General features: G+C 38.1%; 1 protein-coding gene across 2 annotated transcripts in view; it reads right to left on the bottom strand.

The window, feature by feature from the left end:
• VCL (vinculin) overlaps positions 1-19714 on the bottom strand; it is a 96797-nt gene that overhangs the window by 50556 nt on the left and 26527 nt on the right. For both annotated transcript variants that reach the window (XM_024561121.3, XM_024561120.4), the window contains exon 2: positions 8576-8646. In XM_024561121.3, the coding sequence (XP_024416889.2) occupies positions 8576-8646 (71 nt within the window). The remainder of the gene's footprint in view (positions 1-8575; positions 8647-19714) is intronic.

Genomic DNA, 19714 nt, shown 5'->3' with positions numbered 1-19714 from the left:
ACGTCAACACAATAAAGAAATACTTGTGGTCTAATTTTATAGTGTCTCTTCATTTTTGCAGGGTAGAGTTGGGGCAGCCAATAACCTCAATTCATCTTTAAAATACAGCCCTGGCTGGTGTGGCTCAGTGGATTAAGCCTGCTAATCAAAAGGTTGCTCCTTAGATTCCCAGTCAGAGCACATGCCTGGGTTGTGGGCTGGGTCCTCAGCTGGAGGCATGTGAGAGGCAACCCATCTAGGCCTGTCTCACACACTGATGTTTTACTCCCTCTCTTTCTCCCTCCCTTCCTCCCTCCCTTCCCCTCTCTCTAAAAATAAATAAATTATATCTTTTTTAACAAATACAGCAGGTGGGTTAAATAATCTCCATAGTCCCCTTTAACTTTAAAATGTTATGACTGTAACTTCCTTACAGCAAAGAGTTGCAAGACACTGCAGTACATCACAAAGTATATCTGTAATATTCCCTCTTTGGAAATACTCAGAAGTGTAAACTGCTATCCTCTAGGAGCAGTATAAAGTCAGTACGGCCTGGAGAGAGAGGGACAGACTACATGACTTCTTGAACGGTCAGACTGTGGAAAGAACATGTTCTTGGAAGCCAGGGGACCACCAGTAAGTAACATGTCCTGCCACTTACTAGCTGAGCAACTCTGGGTGAGTTAAAGCTTGTCGAATCTGTTTTCTCATATGTAAAATGTAACATAATACCTTGAGGTTGGTGTTCTCAGAATTACATGCAAAAATGAAAATATGTAAATACCTGGCCCAATAATATGTACTCAATAAATGTGAGTTCCTCTTGAGTTCTTTTTTATAATGATTTTGATTACTCTGTAAACATGGAAACTAAAGTATTACATGTTTAAAGTTTTGTTTATTTCTTCATCATGAAGGATACACAAAGTAAACTAAGGATTAAACTTCTGCCAAGTAGTTCTGCAGGTTAATAAAATGACACAGAATTCATTATTGAAAAGACTCAAAACGTAACAAATCATCTTTGTGTGAGAAAATCTGTGGAAAACCAGTAGTACCCAAGTATGTTTAAGGTGGCAAGTTCAAAGGTGAACTATGTAAAGTTTTGAGGGCTTACTCTAGCTCACAAATGCAGCAAGTCAGCTGGCAGATGTGAATGTTTCTCTCACAGAAATCTGGTTATCTATGGGAAGAGACAAAAGCCTCTTGCCCTGACCAGTGTGGCTCAGTTGGTTGGAGGGTCATCCCATACACCCAAAGGCTGCAGTTTCCATTTCTGGTCGGAGCCTACGTACCTAGGCTGCGATTCCATCCGTGGTCAGGGAGTCTATAAGAGGCAACCAATCAATGTTCCTCACATTGCCCCCTATCTCTAAAAGTAATGAAAAAAATGTCCTCAGGTGAGAATTAAAAACAAAAACAAAAAAACTCTTAAGATAGCCAATAGAAAGGACCACAAAAAAAAAACCTCACATAAAAAAAACCCCAAAACATTAGATTCACACATTGGCCTCAGACAAGCAAAGTGCATTGAATGGTATGAGCTAAGGATTAATTCTAAAAAAAGATATTCTGGGCACTTTCACGAAAGAGTGTCTAAAAATATTTATAAATTTCATCACAAATTATCTTGAACGTTAAAGACCATAAGCAAAGAAAAAGCTAAATGTAAAGATTGGTAATCTAAAAACACAACCTACTACTTTAAGCCAAAAGAGATTTAAACTAATGTAAACATCTTTTAATCCTTTTCAACTCTCTTCTTTGTACATGAATATCAGTCAGGGTAAAATCATACAAATATATACTATAATTGTGCTTGACGAATAAAGCTGAAGGGTTAAAACAAAACAATTTCCTAGAATATATGATTAATAGCAATCATGCAGATTGCCAATAGTACACACACCCTTCCAGAGTATTTTAAGAACATCCTTTTACTTAATAGACTTAGACATTACAGTATGTTTCAGAAATAGTCCAAGTGGTGAATCAGTCCAAGTTTTGATGACTTCAGGCAGCCTGTTCAGAAGAGCAGTGCTGAGACAGAAAGTGGTGGCACTTTACGTTCTAAATGAAACTGTCATTTGCCTGCCATGGGACAAAGCGTATTATGCCCTTTTTGAAGAGTTCATGCCACAAAACTACCTCACAGGTGACGCCTTTTGGTATGTTCAGATACTGAACACCCTTGGATAAGATCCAAGAACTGCCTTCTTTATCTATTTCTGCTCCACTGCAGAAATAAAAATAAAACCCCGCTGTATACTGCAACAGCAATTTTTCTAAGGCAAACAGTTTGCCATAAACATTTTTTACCTACAAGGAATCAATTGGATACAAATCCACATGGACAGGAAATGAATCTGGCTGGTGTGACCACACAGCTCACTCTTCTTCACTAGCATGTATTTCATCCCGTATTTGGCTATGAATCTTCCTGAAAAACCACTTTCACCTTGTCATTCTGCTGCTCAAGAACTGCACAGCTTCTCTGAGGCCCAGTTCCAAATTCCTCTACCTGGCTCTCAAGGGCTTTCATCACCTGGCCCAACCTTCCTATTTAAGCTTAGTGCGAACCACTCCCACTGTGACTGCTCCTCTCCTCACAGGCCCCCATGACTGGCTCATGCCATTCATTCCACGAGGAGTATTTTTCTTTCTCCCCACAACTCTCCCCACCCAAAGCATTTTCCTTTTCCCTACATCTATCATCCCAAGTCCTAGTTCCTACATGAAGCCTCTTTCTACTAGTCCTACCTACAATAATAGCACTCTTTCTCCAAATTCCTATTATAAAGTTAGTCTTTATTACAGCTCTTCAATTTAAAACTTCTTAAAGTATTTTTTAACAATCTCTCTATGGCAGCAGTTTTCCACCTTTGTTCCTCCATGATACTGTACACAGAAGAATAAAACTCACATAAGTATATGACATACCCCATGGATGTACCTGGGATTATGCACAATTTTCAGCCACAATAGCTATAATTCCACTAAACTCTCTCCTACTAGAGAAAGTATAATAAGCCCTGACTGATGTAGCTCAGGGGGTTGGGTGTCATCTCAAAAATGGAAAAGTAGCTGGTTCAATTCCCAGTCAGGGCACATGCCTGGGTTGTGGGCCAGGTCCCCTGTTGGGGGTGTGCGAGAAGCAACCAATGGATGTTTTTCGCCCACATTGATGTTTCTCTCCCTCTCTTTCTCCTTCCCTTGTCTCTAAAAATAAATAAATAAAATCTTTTTTAAAAAAATAAAGAATAAAAGCCAGTGAGTATATTTTACCTCAATGAAATTTAAAAGAAAAAAAACCTAGAGATGAGAAATGAGAGGGGTGTTATTTTACAAGTGATCTTGATTGAATACGCTCAATATACTATTTTAGAAAAAGTAGAGCACTCATAAGCTTTGATACTTTATTACTATTAATATATGATGTGTAATGTCTTACCAGTGATCACTCATAATACACTGGTAAGAACTGCTATTCCATGTAGTACTTAGCATGCTCAACACATGGAAAGCAATCATTAAATATTTAATTAACCAGTTAGTATGTCTAGCCCATTAATCAATCAACTGCACAGAAATATTACTGCTGTTGCCTAATGATGATGAATGATGATGAAGCCAAGGCAAACACGGAGAACAGTAGCTGAATCTCTTATTGCCAGTCTCTAAAGAAACAAATCATTTCTTATAGGGTGACGTTAACCAATTTTTAATAGTATAGTGCTCCTGAAGTCTGAAGATTGAGGCAGTTTCTATTGCAATTGCCATGCAACCCTACACCTTTTGTGCAACAGTGTGGCTATTAATGCAATCTTGGGTAAAATTAGTAAATTGTAAACTCTATCTGCCAGTGTAGTCAGGGATCAGATAACATTTGCTCCCCCGAGGAAAAAAACCATCCCGTGACAATGCAAATCTTGCTCTATATTGCTCAAGCACTGGAAGTTGTTCGATAACAGTTACAACTCAACTATATAATCTTTAACTGATATTAAGTCATTCTCCAACACTCTAACATGCCCTTCACTGCCAGTCACACAATGATGTGATTCTGAGACACCCAAATCTTGAAAATGTCAAAAGTTCTGCAAATGTCATGTCCTTCTCTATCTATCTATCTATCTATCTATCTATCTATCTATCTATCTATCTATATATATATATATATATATATCAGATTGCTTAGGTATAAATTTATCTATAGACCACAAGTTCTGTTTTCTCTAGCCCAGACATTCTAACATTCTAGGAGTAGAGACTGATCTAAAAATAAATGTTTAAAACTTATTTTATTCTTTAGTGTTGCCAAAGCATACACTATTTAGAAATCCTTGTGAAACTGGATGACAGAGGCAGCTTCAGTCTATTATGCCCTAGAAACTGCCAAACATCAACCAAACAGCCCCAAAGAATGTCCTACTCAACAGTTCCAAGGATGTCATTAATTGCTCCCATCTGTTTCCCCTCTTTGTCCCCTCCCCCTCCCAGTCCGGGTATCTACTGAAGTTATTTTCTGCTTCATTTTGCATTCTAAAGAAAAAACATTGACAACCACCATGTTTTAAATTGCAGAATACTTATATGCCCCCAAATCTGTTTGACGACCACAGCCATACTGTCTTTGTACTCCAGGCTATTTTTCAGGTAACATTTCATAGTATAGCATATTAAGTCATGTGCTTTTAAAACACTGCTCAGGAAATTTTTCAGTTATCGTAACACAATATTTTCCCCTGACTCTCCAAGGAAACCCGGGTGTTCCCCGTGGTATGATAAAGGTTAAAGCCTCTTTCATCCATTAATGATCCTTAAAAATAAATGATTCCCTTAAAAGTTGCATAGTGATGACTTTCTAATTCTGTCATTTTTTCCACATTTGTTGGCTAGAATTCCCCTCATCAACTAGAGCCCTTAGGCTACAGTGAAATAAAGTCTATACAGAAAAGGCAAGACAGTTACAATTTTTTGTGTGAGTCTGATGAGAACTTTTAAGATCCTTTAGCAACTTTCAAATCTAGAATATTGTTAACTATACTCACCATGGTATACACTACATCCCCAGGAATTACCTTAAAACTGGAAGTCTGTACCTTTTCATTACCCTCACCGATTTCACCACCCCTAACTCCACGCCTCTGGCAACTACCAATCTGTTTTCTCGATCTGTAACTTTAGGTTGTTTTTTAAGATTCTACAATAAGTGAGATCATACATTATGTGTCTTTCTCTGACTGATTTCACTTAGCATAATGTTCTCCAGGTCCATCCATGTTGTTGCAAATAGCAGGATTTCCTTCATTCTTATGGCCGAATAATTCTCCATTATACACACACACACACACACACACACACACACACACACACATTTTCTTTATCCTTTCATTCATTGATGGACCACTTAGGTTGTGTCCATGTTTTGGCTACTGTAAATGATGCCGTAATGAACATATAGGTGCAAATATCCTGTTGAGATAGTGATTTCATTTCTTTTGGATAAATAGCCAAAAATGGAATTGCTGTATCATATGGTGGCTGTATTTTTAATTTTCTGAGGAACCCTTAGAAAAGCAGGATAAATGCTTAATTCTTTTCTTTAAATTACCAATTACCAGAGTAAGGGGTTGGTGTCCAAGTTACCACCAGGGGTGACCAAGTAAATTTTGTTTTGTTTTAAAATTACCTACTTTTTAGAAGATGTTTCACAACTAGGACAGACTTCTTAATTTTTCTAAGTTCCCAAGGAAGCCTATGAGAACACATTGCATATTTCATGGGTATATCTCCGAAAGTGAGCAGAAATGAGTTTACTGAAGAAATTCATTTATTAATACTAATCAAATGGTATTCATAGACTTGAATGTCAAGGCTGAAAGAACTTTCTGTAGGGTCATCTAGTCCAACTACCCACCTGACATTCAAACCCCCTGTACACTATCTCACCATGCTCTGTATGTTCCAGGGGATGAGGGGTGAACAGGTGCAAGTTGGAGCTCTGATTTTAATGTAAGGTAAATGCAAGTTTAATTAAAATATGTCTACTGACAGCAAAGGATTCCTTGTAATATTACCATAATGATGGAACAGCACGTAAAGTAGACTCATCTTGGTTAGAGCTGGAAGAAACCTTAAAGGTCACCAAGCTCCATGAAAGCAAGTCAAAAATACTCCCACAAAACAGTCTCTACAAGTAACAGATGCTTCTGGTACCTTACTTTCCTGACACATGAACATTTTGCAGAATTAAGAGAAAGAGTTCTGTAGAAACACCCACTCAAGTTATTTAGAAACAAGAAGACATCAATATGGGTAAAATTTGCATCTATTCAGCGAAAATAATAGAACATAAGGAAGATAAAAATAAACACTTCTCGCTTTATTTAAAAGTGTGATATATAACGTACTTTCAGAAAAATGCACAAAACATATGTATAATAAATAACTGTATAAAAACAACCACCCAACACTAGAAGTCAACACTATAAGTGAAAACAACTCAACACTTTAAGTCAAGAAATAGAACACTATTACCACTTTATAAAACCCCATGTGCTTTTCTCCCTGTGTATAACCCTCTTCTTTCTTCCCAGAGATACCACTACACAATAATTTTATGATTATTATTTTCTTATTCATCTTTATCATTTTACCAAATAAACAGACATCCCTAATAACACAGTTTATTTCTACAATGTCTCTGAACTTTAAATAAATAGAACCTCCCTGGCTGGTGTGGCTCAGTGGACTGAGTGCTGGCCTGCAAACCAGAAGGTCACTGGTTCAATTCCTAGTGAAGGCACAGGCCTGGGTTATAGGCCAGGTCCCCAGAAGGGGGAACACATGAGACAACCACACTCTGATGTTTCTCTACCCCTCTTACTCTCTCCTTTCCCTTCTCTCTAAAAATAAAAATAAATATTTTTTAAAAAACTTTTTAAACTTAAAAAACTTAAATTCAATTTAAAAATAAATAAATAAATGGAACCTAGCTACCTATTAGCTATCAATAATTCATTCATATCCCTCAATTATTTTTGAGATTCACTTATTCTTTTTTTCTTGAGGTGAAATTCATTTAACATAAATTAATCATTTTAAAGTGAAAAATTCTAATTCCCTTATTACTGATTAATATTCAAATTTATGACTACACTGTGATTGTTTTTATCCATACTAGTGTAGATAGACCAGTGGGGATCATCAAGAACAATGTCAATATTGCTATTTTTGTATATGGATACTAGTGTGCATGGGCATAAGTTTCTCTAGGGAACATACCTGGGAGTGGACTTTCCTATCTTCTACTTTATAATTGCCAAACTTCTTTCTCAAAGCGGCTGCACCAATTTATACTCCCAACAGCAGTTTCTGAGAGTTCTAATTGCTCCACATCCTCATCAACAACTGATATCATCAGAACTTCTTAATTTAGGGGCTTATAATGGGATAATTTGTATTTCTCTGACGAATGATGAGATACAGTACCTTTTTATAGGTTTATTGGCCATTTGGATTTCCTTCCTTTTGAAGTGCCTGTTCAAAGTCTTTGCCCCCTTTTTTTTGAATACTTATCTCATTCTTCTTTTTTCCTTAAACATGATTATGAGAAGTATCTATTGGTTGCCTGCCATATATGCCCCAACAGGGAATCAAACCTGCACCCCAGGCATGTGCCCTGACTGGGAGGGAACCAAACCAGCAACACTTTCATGTACAGGATGACACTCCAGCCACATGGGCCCGGGCTACTTATCTCATTCTTATTGACTTGTAGAGGTTCTACTTTTCAAAAAATTGTGTTATACATCAGCCTTTTAGTTAGGACTTTACTACCATATAGAACAAAGCCATTAATCAAAGACAATGTAATCAAGAACCTGGGAATTTTTTCAAAATCCTCACTGGGGATATGTTTTACTCATTTTGGAGGGAGGGGGGAGAGAGAGAGAGAAAGAAACATCAATACGAGCGAGAAACTTCGATTTGTTGCCTCCTGTGTGTGCCCTAACTGGGGATCCAATCTGCACTTAAGTACGTGCCCTCCCTCACCAGAGATCAAACCTCTTGGTGTACAGGGCCATGCTCCAACCTACTGACTCACCTGGACAGGGCCCTGGCAAGTTTTTAATGAAAACTTACAATCTCTACTTTTATGCAGGATAGGTCAAAAGGCCTCAAAATTATTTGTAGGAGAATTAGGTGATATATAAATATGCCTTAAATTTAAAATGCTACCGAATTACAGCAATTTTTTAGAAGTTATCCCCTTATCTCCAAGCAAGAGTGTTAATGTACAATTCAGATTCATGAATGAAAAGATCAGTGTGTTTCTGAATTCTCTCCATTTTGGAAAACAAAATTCAAAAGTCACCGTTTTATTATAAATAATGATGTTAAAAATGCCTAACACCAATGAATAAAATCAACAGTAGGAGAGCTAAGTGTTAAAAGGTGAAAAATTGAAATTTCAATTGTAAACACAGCCTTATATTTAAAAAAAAAAATAAAAGTTGCTCCTGGATCAGTTACTTTTCTTTCCTAAGAGGATTATTATGCTTGGCAACAAAAGAATATTTTAATTACTCACTTAATAAATGCTGGTGGCATATCTCTCTTCAAAATCTGATCCTCAGTGGTTTGAACAGTCTCTTTTCCAACCTACAGAGGAAAAAAAATTCACAATTCAAATATAAATTCTCAGACTTTTTTAAAACTATCTTTGTTTAAATCTCAGACTTTTAAACTATTACTTAAACATACTTAAAACATAGTTTATAGTAAACCTATCAATGAAGTTTCTAATTCAAAAAATATTCCTGGCTATTTTTCCTATATATGCTTCCATAACATATTTGGATAACAACTTGAAGTATAAACAAATGTATTAATCCTTCTCCAGAGTAATTAATTTGAAGGCACCATTGAGCACAGTAAGAAAAAAGAAAAATTCATCATTGAGAATATATATGTGTGATATGTGATATGCGTGTTTAACTGACAAACTGCCACGTCTCTAAGAAAGCACTTGAAACACATGAATCGAGTTGGATAAACTAAAATGTCTATGCAGAAAAAAATGTGTTACTGAACTGCGGGAAATATTCAGAGTCATGAAGGAATTATGACTCTGAAACTAGAAACCAAAAATGAAAATACAAAACTTCACTTGTAATCAACACATTTTTCCCTACTAATAGAGCAAGTTAAAAAGAAAAAATATAATGCTAAACGCTACAATGTAATACTTTTACACCCTGCTGGTGGCAATATAAATTGGAGTATCTTTAGACAATCATTTGTTATCGTTTGTTAAGAGACATAAAAAGTGTCATTATCTATCTAAGAGTTCCATTTATGAGAATATACACTATAAGCAATAATATCAAATGTGGTAATAACAATATTCACGGAAGTATTCACTATCACATTGTTTATGAAAGCTAAAACATATTAAAAATAATAAGGAACATTTATATACATTAAGATACATCTTGAGATTAAGTATTATGGGGCTATTAAAACAATGGTTATAAAGACTCAGCCTACTTCCAGCCAAGATGGAGGCATAGGTAGACACACTGTGCCTCCTCACACAACCAAAAGGAAGACAACAACAATTTAAAAACAAAAAATAACCAGAACTGACAGAAAATCGAACTGTATGGAAGTCCGACAACCAAGGAGTTAAAGAAGAAAAACTCATCCAGACCAGTAGGAGGGGCGGAGACGGGCAGCTGAGCAGAGAGGACTCGTAGCAAGGCGGCAGCTGGTGGACCTGGCAAGGCCCCGGATTGCAGACTGGGCGATCCCACATTTGTGTGCAGATAAACCGGGAGGAACAACTGGGGAGCCAGTCATACTGCACAACCCAGAGTTCCAGCACAGGGAAATAAAGCCTCAAAACTCTGATTGAAAACACCTGTGGTGCTTGAGGTGGCAGCAGAAGAAATTCTTAGCCTCACAGGACAGTTTGTTGGAGAGACCCACAGGGTCCTAGAATGTACACAAGCCCACCCACTCGGGAATCAGCACCAGAGGGGCCCAATTTGATTGTGGGTAGCGGGGGAAGTAACAAAAAACCAGCAAAGAGTGGAGCAAGCACCATTGTTCCCTTTTGTACCCCTCCCCTACATACAGCGTCACAGCACAGCAACATGGGCTGCCCTGCCCTGGTGAACACCTAAGGCTCCACCCCTTACTACTAACAGGCGCACCTAGACAAACAAAAAAAAATGGTCCAAATGAAAGAAAACATCAAAGCTCCAGAAAAAATACAACTAAGCAACGAAGAGATAGTCAACCTATCAGACGCACAGTTCAAAACACTGGTAATCGGGATGCTTATAGAATTGGTTGAATATGGTTGCAAAGTAGATGAAAAAATGAAGGCTATGCTAAGTGAAATACAGGAAAATGTACAGGGAACCAACAGTGACAGGAAGGAAATGAGTCTCAATCAATGGTGTGGACCAGAAGGAAGAAACATTCAACCAGAACAGAACGAAGAAACAAAAATGAGGAGAGGCTTATGAACCTCCAGGACATCTTTAAACGTTTCAACATCCGAATTATAAGGGTACCAGAAGAAGAGGGAGAGCAAGAAATTGAAAACTTATTTGAAAATATAATGAATGAGAACTTCCCCAATCTGGCAAAGGAAATTGACTTCCAAGAAGTCTAGGAAGCTCAGAGAGTCCCAAAGAAGTTGGACCCAAGGAGGAACAAACCAAGGCACATCATAATTACATTAGCCAAGATTAAAGAGAAGTAGGGAATCTTAAAAGCAGCAAGAGAAAAGGAGACAATTACCTACAAAGCGGTTCGCATAAGACTGTCAGCTGATTTCTCAAAACAGACCTTGTAGGCAAGAAGGGGCTGGAAAGAAGTATTCCAAGTCATGAAAGACAAGGAACTACATCCAAGATTATTCTATCCAACAAAGCTATCATTTAGAATGGAAGGGCAGATAAAGTGCTTCCCAGATAAGGTCAAGCTAAAGAAGTTCATCATCACCAAGCCCTTATTATATGAAATGTTGAAGGGGCTTATCTAAAAAAAAGAAGATAAAAAATATGAACAGTAAGATGACAGCAAACTCACAGTTATTAACAACCACACCTAAAACAAAAACAAAAGCAAACTCAGCAAACAACTAGAAAAGGAACAGAACCACAGAAATGGAGATCACATGGAGGGCTATCAACAGGAGAGTGGGAGGGGGAGAGAGGGGGAAAATGCACAGAGAATAAGTAGCATAGATGATAGGTAGAAAATAGACAGGGGGAGGTTAAGAATAGTATAGGAAATGTAGAAGCCAAAGAACCTATATGTATGACCCATGGACATGAACTAAAGGGGGAGAATGTGGGAGGGAGGAGGTGGGCAGGATGGAGTGGAGTAAAGGGGGGGAAATGGGACAACTGTAATAGCATAATCAATAAAATATATTTTAAAAAATAGACTCAGCCTATGGGAAAATTTATGACATTCTATTTTATTAAAAGAAAAAATAAAAATAATAAATATACTCAGACTAAAACAAACCAAATTCTATATGTGTAAGGCAAAACAGTGAAAGAATATAAAACAACACGATAACAGCGGTTTTATTAATTCTTGGGAAAACTTCAAGTGAATTTATCTATATTTCCTATTTTCTAATTTTTTTAATGCGAATATAGAATTTTTCCATTTTAATACTAAATTGTTACTCTGGGTTTCTTAAGGTACAACTATTTCTTATCTAATAATTTTAGTAATTATCTGTCATTTTATAGAAATCTTCAAAATGGTAATGGCCAAAAACTTAAAAATACAGAAATATTAAAAGCCACACTAACCAGATCGTGTGTATGCGCATGTGTTTTTATTATACAACAACTGTTGCACATACTGACTTTTTTCAAAATTATTCCTATGTAGGGCTTTGATGTCAATTTTTCTTTCACTATCTCACATCTTGTAAAGTACTATGGAAGAAGTAAACTTTAAAAGTGGTGAAATTCACCAATTCTATCAATACAAAGCTACCTAAGAGAATTGAACCATAAATATAAACTGGATTTAATGCAGAAATCTGTGAAATTTTCTAAACTCAGAAAGGAAAGTATCTCAATCCTACTATTTAACCATTTAACTTTTGATTGAATTTAAAGAAGAAAATAATTAAGAAAAGTCCCTAAGTGCACAGTAAAGCAGTTGAAGAAACACAACAAACTATTCTCAGGGATTACAAGCCATGCATAAGTTAATGAACACAAGTTTTTTCACTCAAGTTAATAGCTCAGAAAGAGCAACACACATATACCACTGAGTAATAGCCAGTGCTTTTGTAGACAATAGACTGTCTGTATCATAATAAAAGCCTTTTAAGTCAGCAGCTTGTTGTGAAGAGTTTTTCAGATCAAAACATGACAGAATATTTCCAGATGTATTGTTCACTATATTCCCCAACTAAAATCAACCATTCAAAAAGCTGTGGGCCTTGATTTCATGAAATAAAAAAATGATGTTCAGCAACACAGTCACTAGTTCATATTGGTATAAAAGGCCTAAAAAGATAGTCACATTTAGATACATGGAGTATCCTTTTATTTTAGACATGAGACAGGAGACAGCACAGGAAGAACTCTGAGACCACACTGCTGTTACTGGCCAGCATCTAGCATCCTGGTTGCCAGGAAAAGCCTTTATCACTTAGGTAAAATAAATAGTAAACCGAGGCAGGAAGGAGGAAAGAGGCATGTCTCATACACCAACTCAGTAGTCCTGAGCCTGGTCTGATAATATTGCCAGGTGTTCCAACATCACAAGAAACACTATGTTAGCAAGAAAGAAGGAAGTCCTTGAAATTCTATGTAGTATTTCCCCTATCTGGGAAAGAAAGCCTTGAAACTGTGCTTTCATCCCAGGGGAGGAGAGAGGGTCCACGGTGCCCAAAAAAGAAACCCGTTATACAAGTTTGATTGTCTACCTCTGGTTAGTATCTGTTTTCCGAGGGAGTCCCTAATGCTTACAAAAAAAGCCCATAAATAACTTTAGAAAGTGCTCCAATTTTAATTAACTGCCTCATGTCACATATTTGTTTTATAACAAGATGAACAAATGGAGTCTGGAGCAAGATAAGGATTCGGGTTAACAGACCCCCACACATACCCAAGTTTAGGTAGTCACGTCCTCCCAGGAAAGCTGGCATCACATTTACCCATTAATCAACATGTAACTTTTCCTCCTATCCCACCAATCATATAAGTCCTCAGAACAAAGGACTTGCTCTCTCTCTTGGGGGGCTTGGGGCGCTCTTGGCTCTCTGGACACCTGGCCTCAGGCCACCTAGGGGCTTGCCACCCTGGTCTTCAGCCCCTCTTTACTTCTGCCACCCTGCTTTGCCCTGAAACTTTGCCTTTCACCCCCCACCTCTAGCTAGTCCCATTTTCTTCCATGGAAACGGATCGCTAATAAACTGACTGCACGCTAATAGATTTGCCAATCTGTAATTCTTTACACACGTCAGCAAGAAGAACCAGGTCTCCCCCATCAACAGACACACACATATATACTGAGAAGGGAGGAGGACTGGAATTCCTCTTACGGCTTCTTGAGGAAGTATTCAGTTATTGAGTTTTATTAAACACGCTCCAGCACTGTTGTAGGTACTGAGATAGTACAGGGAATAAAAATAAGTTTCCTGCCATTGTAGAACCTATATTCTAGTAGGAGTAGACAGAGAGTACACAAGTAAATAAATAAATAAACAAGATCATTCCTAACAATCGTAAGGATGATGCTATAAAAAGTAGAGCAGACGCCCTGGCTGGTGTGGCTCAGTGAATTGAGTGCCAGCCTGAGAATCAAAAGGTTGCTGGTTCGATTCCCAGTTAGGGCACATGCCTGAGTTTGGGGCAGGTCCCCAGTTGGAGGCGTGTGAGTGACAACTGATTGATGTATCTCTCACACATTGATGTTTCTCTCCCTCTCTTTCTCCCTCCCTTCCCCTCTTTCTTAAAATACATAAATAATATCTTTTTAAAAAAAGAGTAGAGTAGAAGGCTTAGCTTAGAAAGAGTAAGCAAAGAAGGCTTCTCTGAGGAAGTAACCTTGGAGCTGAGACTTTGAAGCTGAGAAGGAATCACTCATGTAAGAGCTTGAAAAGAACAATCCAGAGAGAGAAGTGTGGGGGCAGGAGGGATGGAGTCCTATGGCAGGAAAGTTTGGGTATATTCAAGCAGGCCAGAGTGGCTGAAGCTCATTGGGGAGGAAGGTATGGTGATGAGCTTGGGTGAGAAGGCAAAGGCCAGATCACAAAGAGGCTTTTAGGCCACGGTAAGTTGTTTGGAATCTTTCTAAGTTCAATAGGAAGCAGGGGTGCTGAACAAGAGATTGACATGATCTGATTTTGTTTTTAAATGGTCATTGTGCCTACTATATGAAGAAGTGAATTTAGCAGGCAAGGGTCAACAGGGTAACCAGTTGGGAGGCTATTGTAGTCATCCAGGACAGGGCTGGCAGTGACTTAAAACAAGTCATGCAAGTGGAAATGGAGACTTGCTTCTTTTGGAAGCAGACAGAAGTAACAGGACTTGCTCTTGGACTGATTGGGGGAGGGGTCAGGGAGTCCACTGAGAGACAGAAAAAAATACCTTTTTCAAAGGCAGCTGTGCTAGAAGGCTGATATATGGCAAAGATTTATCATGTAAAGATAAAACAATCAATAAGCACACCAGCCAAAACCATTAAAACAAATATTCTGACACCAGCAGAGGTAATTATTAAAGAATGAATTTTGTTGAATTACTTTATGTCTCTCTTGTAAGGGTGAGGATAGGTGGGGAAAGAGAAATAGATAATAGAGACATACTTAAAGGGCTACCTGTTTAAGAGCTATTTTTAAGCATTCAAGTGATGAGCACTAAATCTGATTTACTACTCTAAGCTGCATTCATACTTACAGTGACAGTATCCAAAAATGCTCTGATCTTCAAAATGCTCAGTCTAGAATGAGGTCAGGTACAATAAATGGTCCAGTTTTTAAAGCACAACACAGAAAACACGACTATGTGGAATGACTGCCATTTTCACTTGGGGAGTTCATTTTTGGCCATGCTATGCAACAGAACTTTCTGTTATAATGGAAATGTTCTACTTAAACTGTGCTGCCCAATACGGTAGCCATTAGCCATTGAGTACCTGAAATGTGGTTAGTGCCACTGTGGAGGCGAACTATTGTTTTTATTTAATTTAATTAATTTCAATTTTTTTAATTAAAACTTCTTTTTTTTTTTTTTTACAGTTTTAGGTTCACAGCAAAATTGAGGGGAAGATACAGAGATTTCCCATACACTTCCTGCCCCCATACATCAACAGCCCTCCCCATTATTAACATCCCCCACTGGAGTGGTATACATTACAAATTGACGAACCTACCATTGACACATCATAATCAGCAGAGTTCACAGTTTACATTATGGTTCACTTGGTGTTGAATATTCGCTGGGTTTGACAAATATACTCATATAATGACATGTATCCATCATTATGGTATCATACAGAGAACTGCCCTAAAATTCCTGTGCTCTACCTAATTCATCCCTCCCTGCCCCCAAACCCCTGGCAACCAGTGATATTTGTACTGTCTCATAGTTTTGCCTTTTCCAGCATAGTTGAAATCATACATGTAGCCTTTTCAGATTGGCTTCTCTCAATTAATTTTAACTTCAATTGCCACTTGTGGCTAGAGGCTGCCATATTAGACAGCTCATGTCTCTGGGACTTTGTCTCCAAAAGCTGATCTTCCTGCCTCCAGACGCCTCCTCCTTCTAATACACTCTTCACATACCTGCTAGATTAACCTTCCTTTTTGCTTTTGCTATGTGGTATCTTCACCAAAAAACAAAAATAAAAATTTTTTTAAAAAGGGAGCTGGGCCTGGAGAGGTGAAAGTTGCCAAGTAGAGAAGAGAGAGATCGGACAGCCCAAGCAGAAAAAGGAACACAGGCAAAGGCTCAGGTGTATTTGAGCATGTGACTGACTTGACAAGAAAGACAGGCTGGTGTGCCTTCAGCAGAGGACACGAGGCTAGAAAGGAGTCAGCCTATGAGAGGCTGTATGCCAAGTGAGGGCAGAGAGGATTCTGTAACTTAACCTACCCATTTATTCAAAGGTTATCATCCTCTGTTCTAGATCTTTCCAAATCAGTGTTCAATCACTGAAGTATCAAGTCAAGAACTTTCAAAGAAGCCAGTTTCTAAAAGTATGCAGGACCAGAAATCATCTCCTTTTTATGAACAACTGGCAAAGCCTATCTAAGAGAGCCAAGACAAAGCTTCACATTTTCAAGCCATCAACCAGATCACAGGAAATGCACTTTCCTCCTCTCTCCCCACACCACCAGAATAGAAATAGTTTCTACAGCTCCCATCTTTTCCAAATAAAAAGAGAACAATTAAGAAAGGGATTAATTCACAAGATGCTCTTTCTAAAAAGAGCATGAACCACCCCCCTGGCTGGTGTAGCTCAGTGGATTGAGCCCAGGCTACAAACTAAAGGGTTGCCAGTTTGATTCCTGGTCAGCACACATGCCCAGGTTGCAGGCCAGCTCCCTAGTTGGGGGCTTGCAGGAGGCAACCGATCAACATCTCTCTCGCTCATTGATCTTTCTATACCTCTCTACCTCCCTCCCTTCCCCTCTCTCTGAAAATAAATAAAATCCTTAAAAAAAAAAAAAAAGAAAAAATATCTGCCCTGGCTGCTATGGCTCAGTGGTGAGTGCCAGCCTGTGAACCAAAAGGTCACAGGTTCGATTCCTAGTCAGGACACATGGCTGAGTTGCAGGCCAGGTTCTGGTTCGGAGGCAACTGACCAATGTATCTCTTGCACATTAATGTTTCCCTTGCTTTCTCCCTCCCTTCCCCTCTCTCTTAAAATAAATAAAATCTTTTTTAAAAATTTTTAAAAGATCTCACTTTCTGCATATTTTATCTATATGTTTCATGATTGTGAGGTTAGACTGAAGTGGATGCTTGACTTTTTTTAACCTTAAAATAAATCTTATTTCCTCCTGGAAAAAGAAAAAGCCTATGTGTTAACGTATTTAAACACACACACACACACACACAGAGAAAGAGTGACATACAGATTTTAGTTATAGTTTAAGTTCGGAGCAGGTTTTCCAGGTCAGCATTTAAAAACAACCCTTTCAAAATAATCTAACTTTATAGTAAATACATCTTATTTTTTCCAAACTTTATTCTATTGCTGAAACTCAGATTTGTTGGTTCTATTCACTGCTAAAATGATTTCTTTTTTTATTTTCTTCTTCAGAAAACTGCCTCTAACTTTTTGAGGCCCAATTCCTTCAATTCAATAAACGGACAGCAAATGCCAATTATGTGCCCACTAGGTGGTGGGAAGAGAATGAGATAAGAAATAAAGCATCCTTAGACATTAAGCTAAAATAATGGTAGTGAATAAGAGGCCTGGGGGCATTTTAGGGGCTTGGCAGGAAGCCCTGTTTCCTTTGAGGAGCCCTTACTTTGTTCTGTAGCTAATTTAAATATCTTTTGTTCAATATGTGACTTTAGTTCAAAATTCTTTATGAGGGGCCCTTTGTCTTCTGCTGTTGTTATTATTACTCCTTTCATCACAATCTATTTGATTCAGTAATGTAGAGAGTTGGTTTCTTTCCAGCAAAAAAAGCTTGGCTCCATTAAAGTCACTATCCAGACTAAAAAATATGTTAATGTAGATGACTCCCTTACCTAGACTAAGTGTAAGAAAGCAGGAAGACAAAACATAAGAGGAAGGACTTATATTACCAATTTGTACAACCTAAGTAGTAACTACAGAGCATTATATTAAAAAGGTGGCAAAGAGATAGTAATCATCAGCAGTTCTTACTGGACAAGAAGATACAAATAATGAAAATGAAAGACTAACTTACAGTTAAAGCTACAGTGACCAAATGATTGTGACCAGCCAAGGGAATGTGCATCTATCTGCCTGTACTTAATTTGCCTCAAATCAATGTTTCTTATGGCATTAAGTATTAAGCCAATCAATCCATTATACTAAACAATTATTCTGATACACAGCTGTGTCCCGCATCATGATTGGGACATACAAGAATAATGTACATGACCCACCATCAGCAACACTTTTGACAGTTTTCCTACAGTGGTGACGGACTTGTGATTTATCCACTCCCTCACTGGTACCTTTCATTCACAGATGATACAGCAAAGTCAGGTGTTTAAAAAGGCATATATCCAGAAAAACTAGGACTCTCAACCTATTCTGATTTTCAACTCGCTCATTCACTTAAGCACTTACTGAGTACTTTCTATGTGGTAGCACTGTGTGTGATGGAGATACAAAAATAAGTGGGACTCAGTCCTTGCCCTTCATAGACAAGAAAATGTTTAAGCAAATCATTGTCACAGTGTGTAGTAAGTGCTATAATAGAGTGACATGCAAGTTTCAGCTCTGCATCAGTGAGGTTAAGGGAGATTTCACAGAAGAAAAGATACTCTAGGAAGGTTGATACGTGCTCTCCAGGAGAATTGAGATTCATGGAGGAAAGGAAGGAGAGCTTTCCAGCAGTGAGGCAGCATATGTGAAAACAGGGCCAGTTCAAGGAAGACTGAGCCACAGGGCTGGAACACAGGGTACAGGTTGGAGAGGAGATAAGGAGAGGGTAGAAAGTTGGAGAACCAGTAAGGGGCCCTTGTATGCAATGGGCTTAAGTGTCATGTTCTAAGCAATGGGGAATTACTTAATGGTTCTAAGCAAAAGATATTACTATGTTTGCATTTGAACAAGAAAAATACAGCAAGAATAAACCAGAGGGAAGAAAACTAGGAGGAAAAGTTTAATTGTTAGTTCATTTATGCAATCGGCAAATACAGGGTAGGGCAAAAGTAGTTTGTTCATATTTAAAAATACAATAATTAACAAATAATACAAGAATAAACTTTGCTTCACGTACTCACAACCTACTATTTTCCCACCCTGTATTTATATAACACACCATGCAAGGTATTATAGACAGGTATTTAAGAAAACACACGTGGGCTCTCATCCCAAAGAGCTTAGAGTCTTAGTGAAAAATAAACTAATGATGAAGTAAAGCAGCAGAAGACCCGGATATGAGGGCAGATGTAAGAGATGCATCCATGCGACACTCACTCCCTCTGGAGGGTGAAGGAGAAATCTAGGATGACTCCCAGGCTTCTGACTCAAATGACTTGGTAGCACAAGGTAATGTAAGAAAGCCAAATCTGAGAGGGAAAGTTATTAGTACCAGTGGGATAGTTAGATGGAGGTAAGTAAATGTTCAATAAATAATTGAATAGCTGATTCCTTAGTTTACTTGCATGGGCTAAAGAAAGCAATCCGGTGGTTCTAAAAGCCTTGGAAACCCAACAACATCAATGGATAAGCAGCTGATGAACAGAGCTGAGAAGGAAAGGCCTGAGAGAGGGCCAGGGGGAATGGTAGAAGTGTGTTGTGAAAGCCAAAGGAATGGAAAATTTTAAGACAGTAAAAGAATAGTCAACAATGTCAACAGCCAGAGAGAGGTTAATGATTTCTAGAATATTCACAGCATTGTGCAACCATGACAATTTTGAACATTTTCATCATCCCCCTCCAAAAAAACCCATTAGCAGTCCCCCCCTCATTTATTCCCAACCCTTCCCTGCCCCCATCCAGCATTAGGCAAACACTAATC

This window comes from Desmodus rotundus, chromosome 4 (genome assembly GCF_022682495.2).
Source record: "Desmodus rotundus isolate HL8 chromosome 4, HLdesRot8A.1, whole genome shotgun sequence".
NCBI lineage: Eukaryota > Metazoa > Chordata > Mammalia > Chiroptera > Phyllostomidae > Desmodus > Desmodus rotundus.
This window is presented reverse-complemented; position numbering and strand designations above follow the sequence as displayed.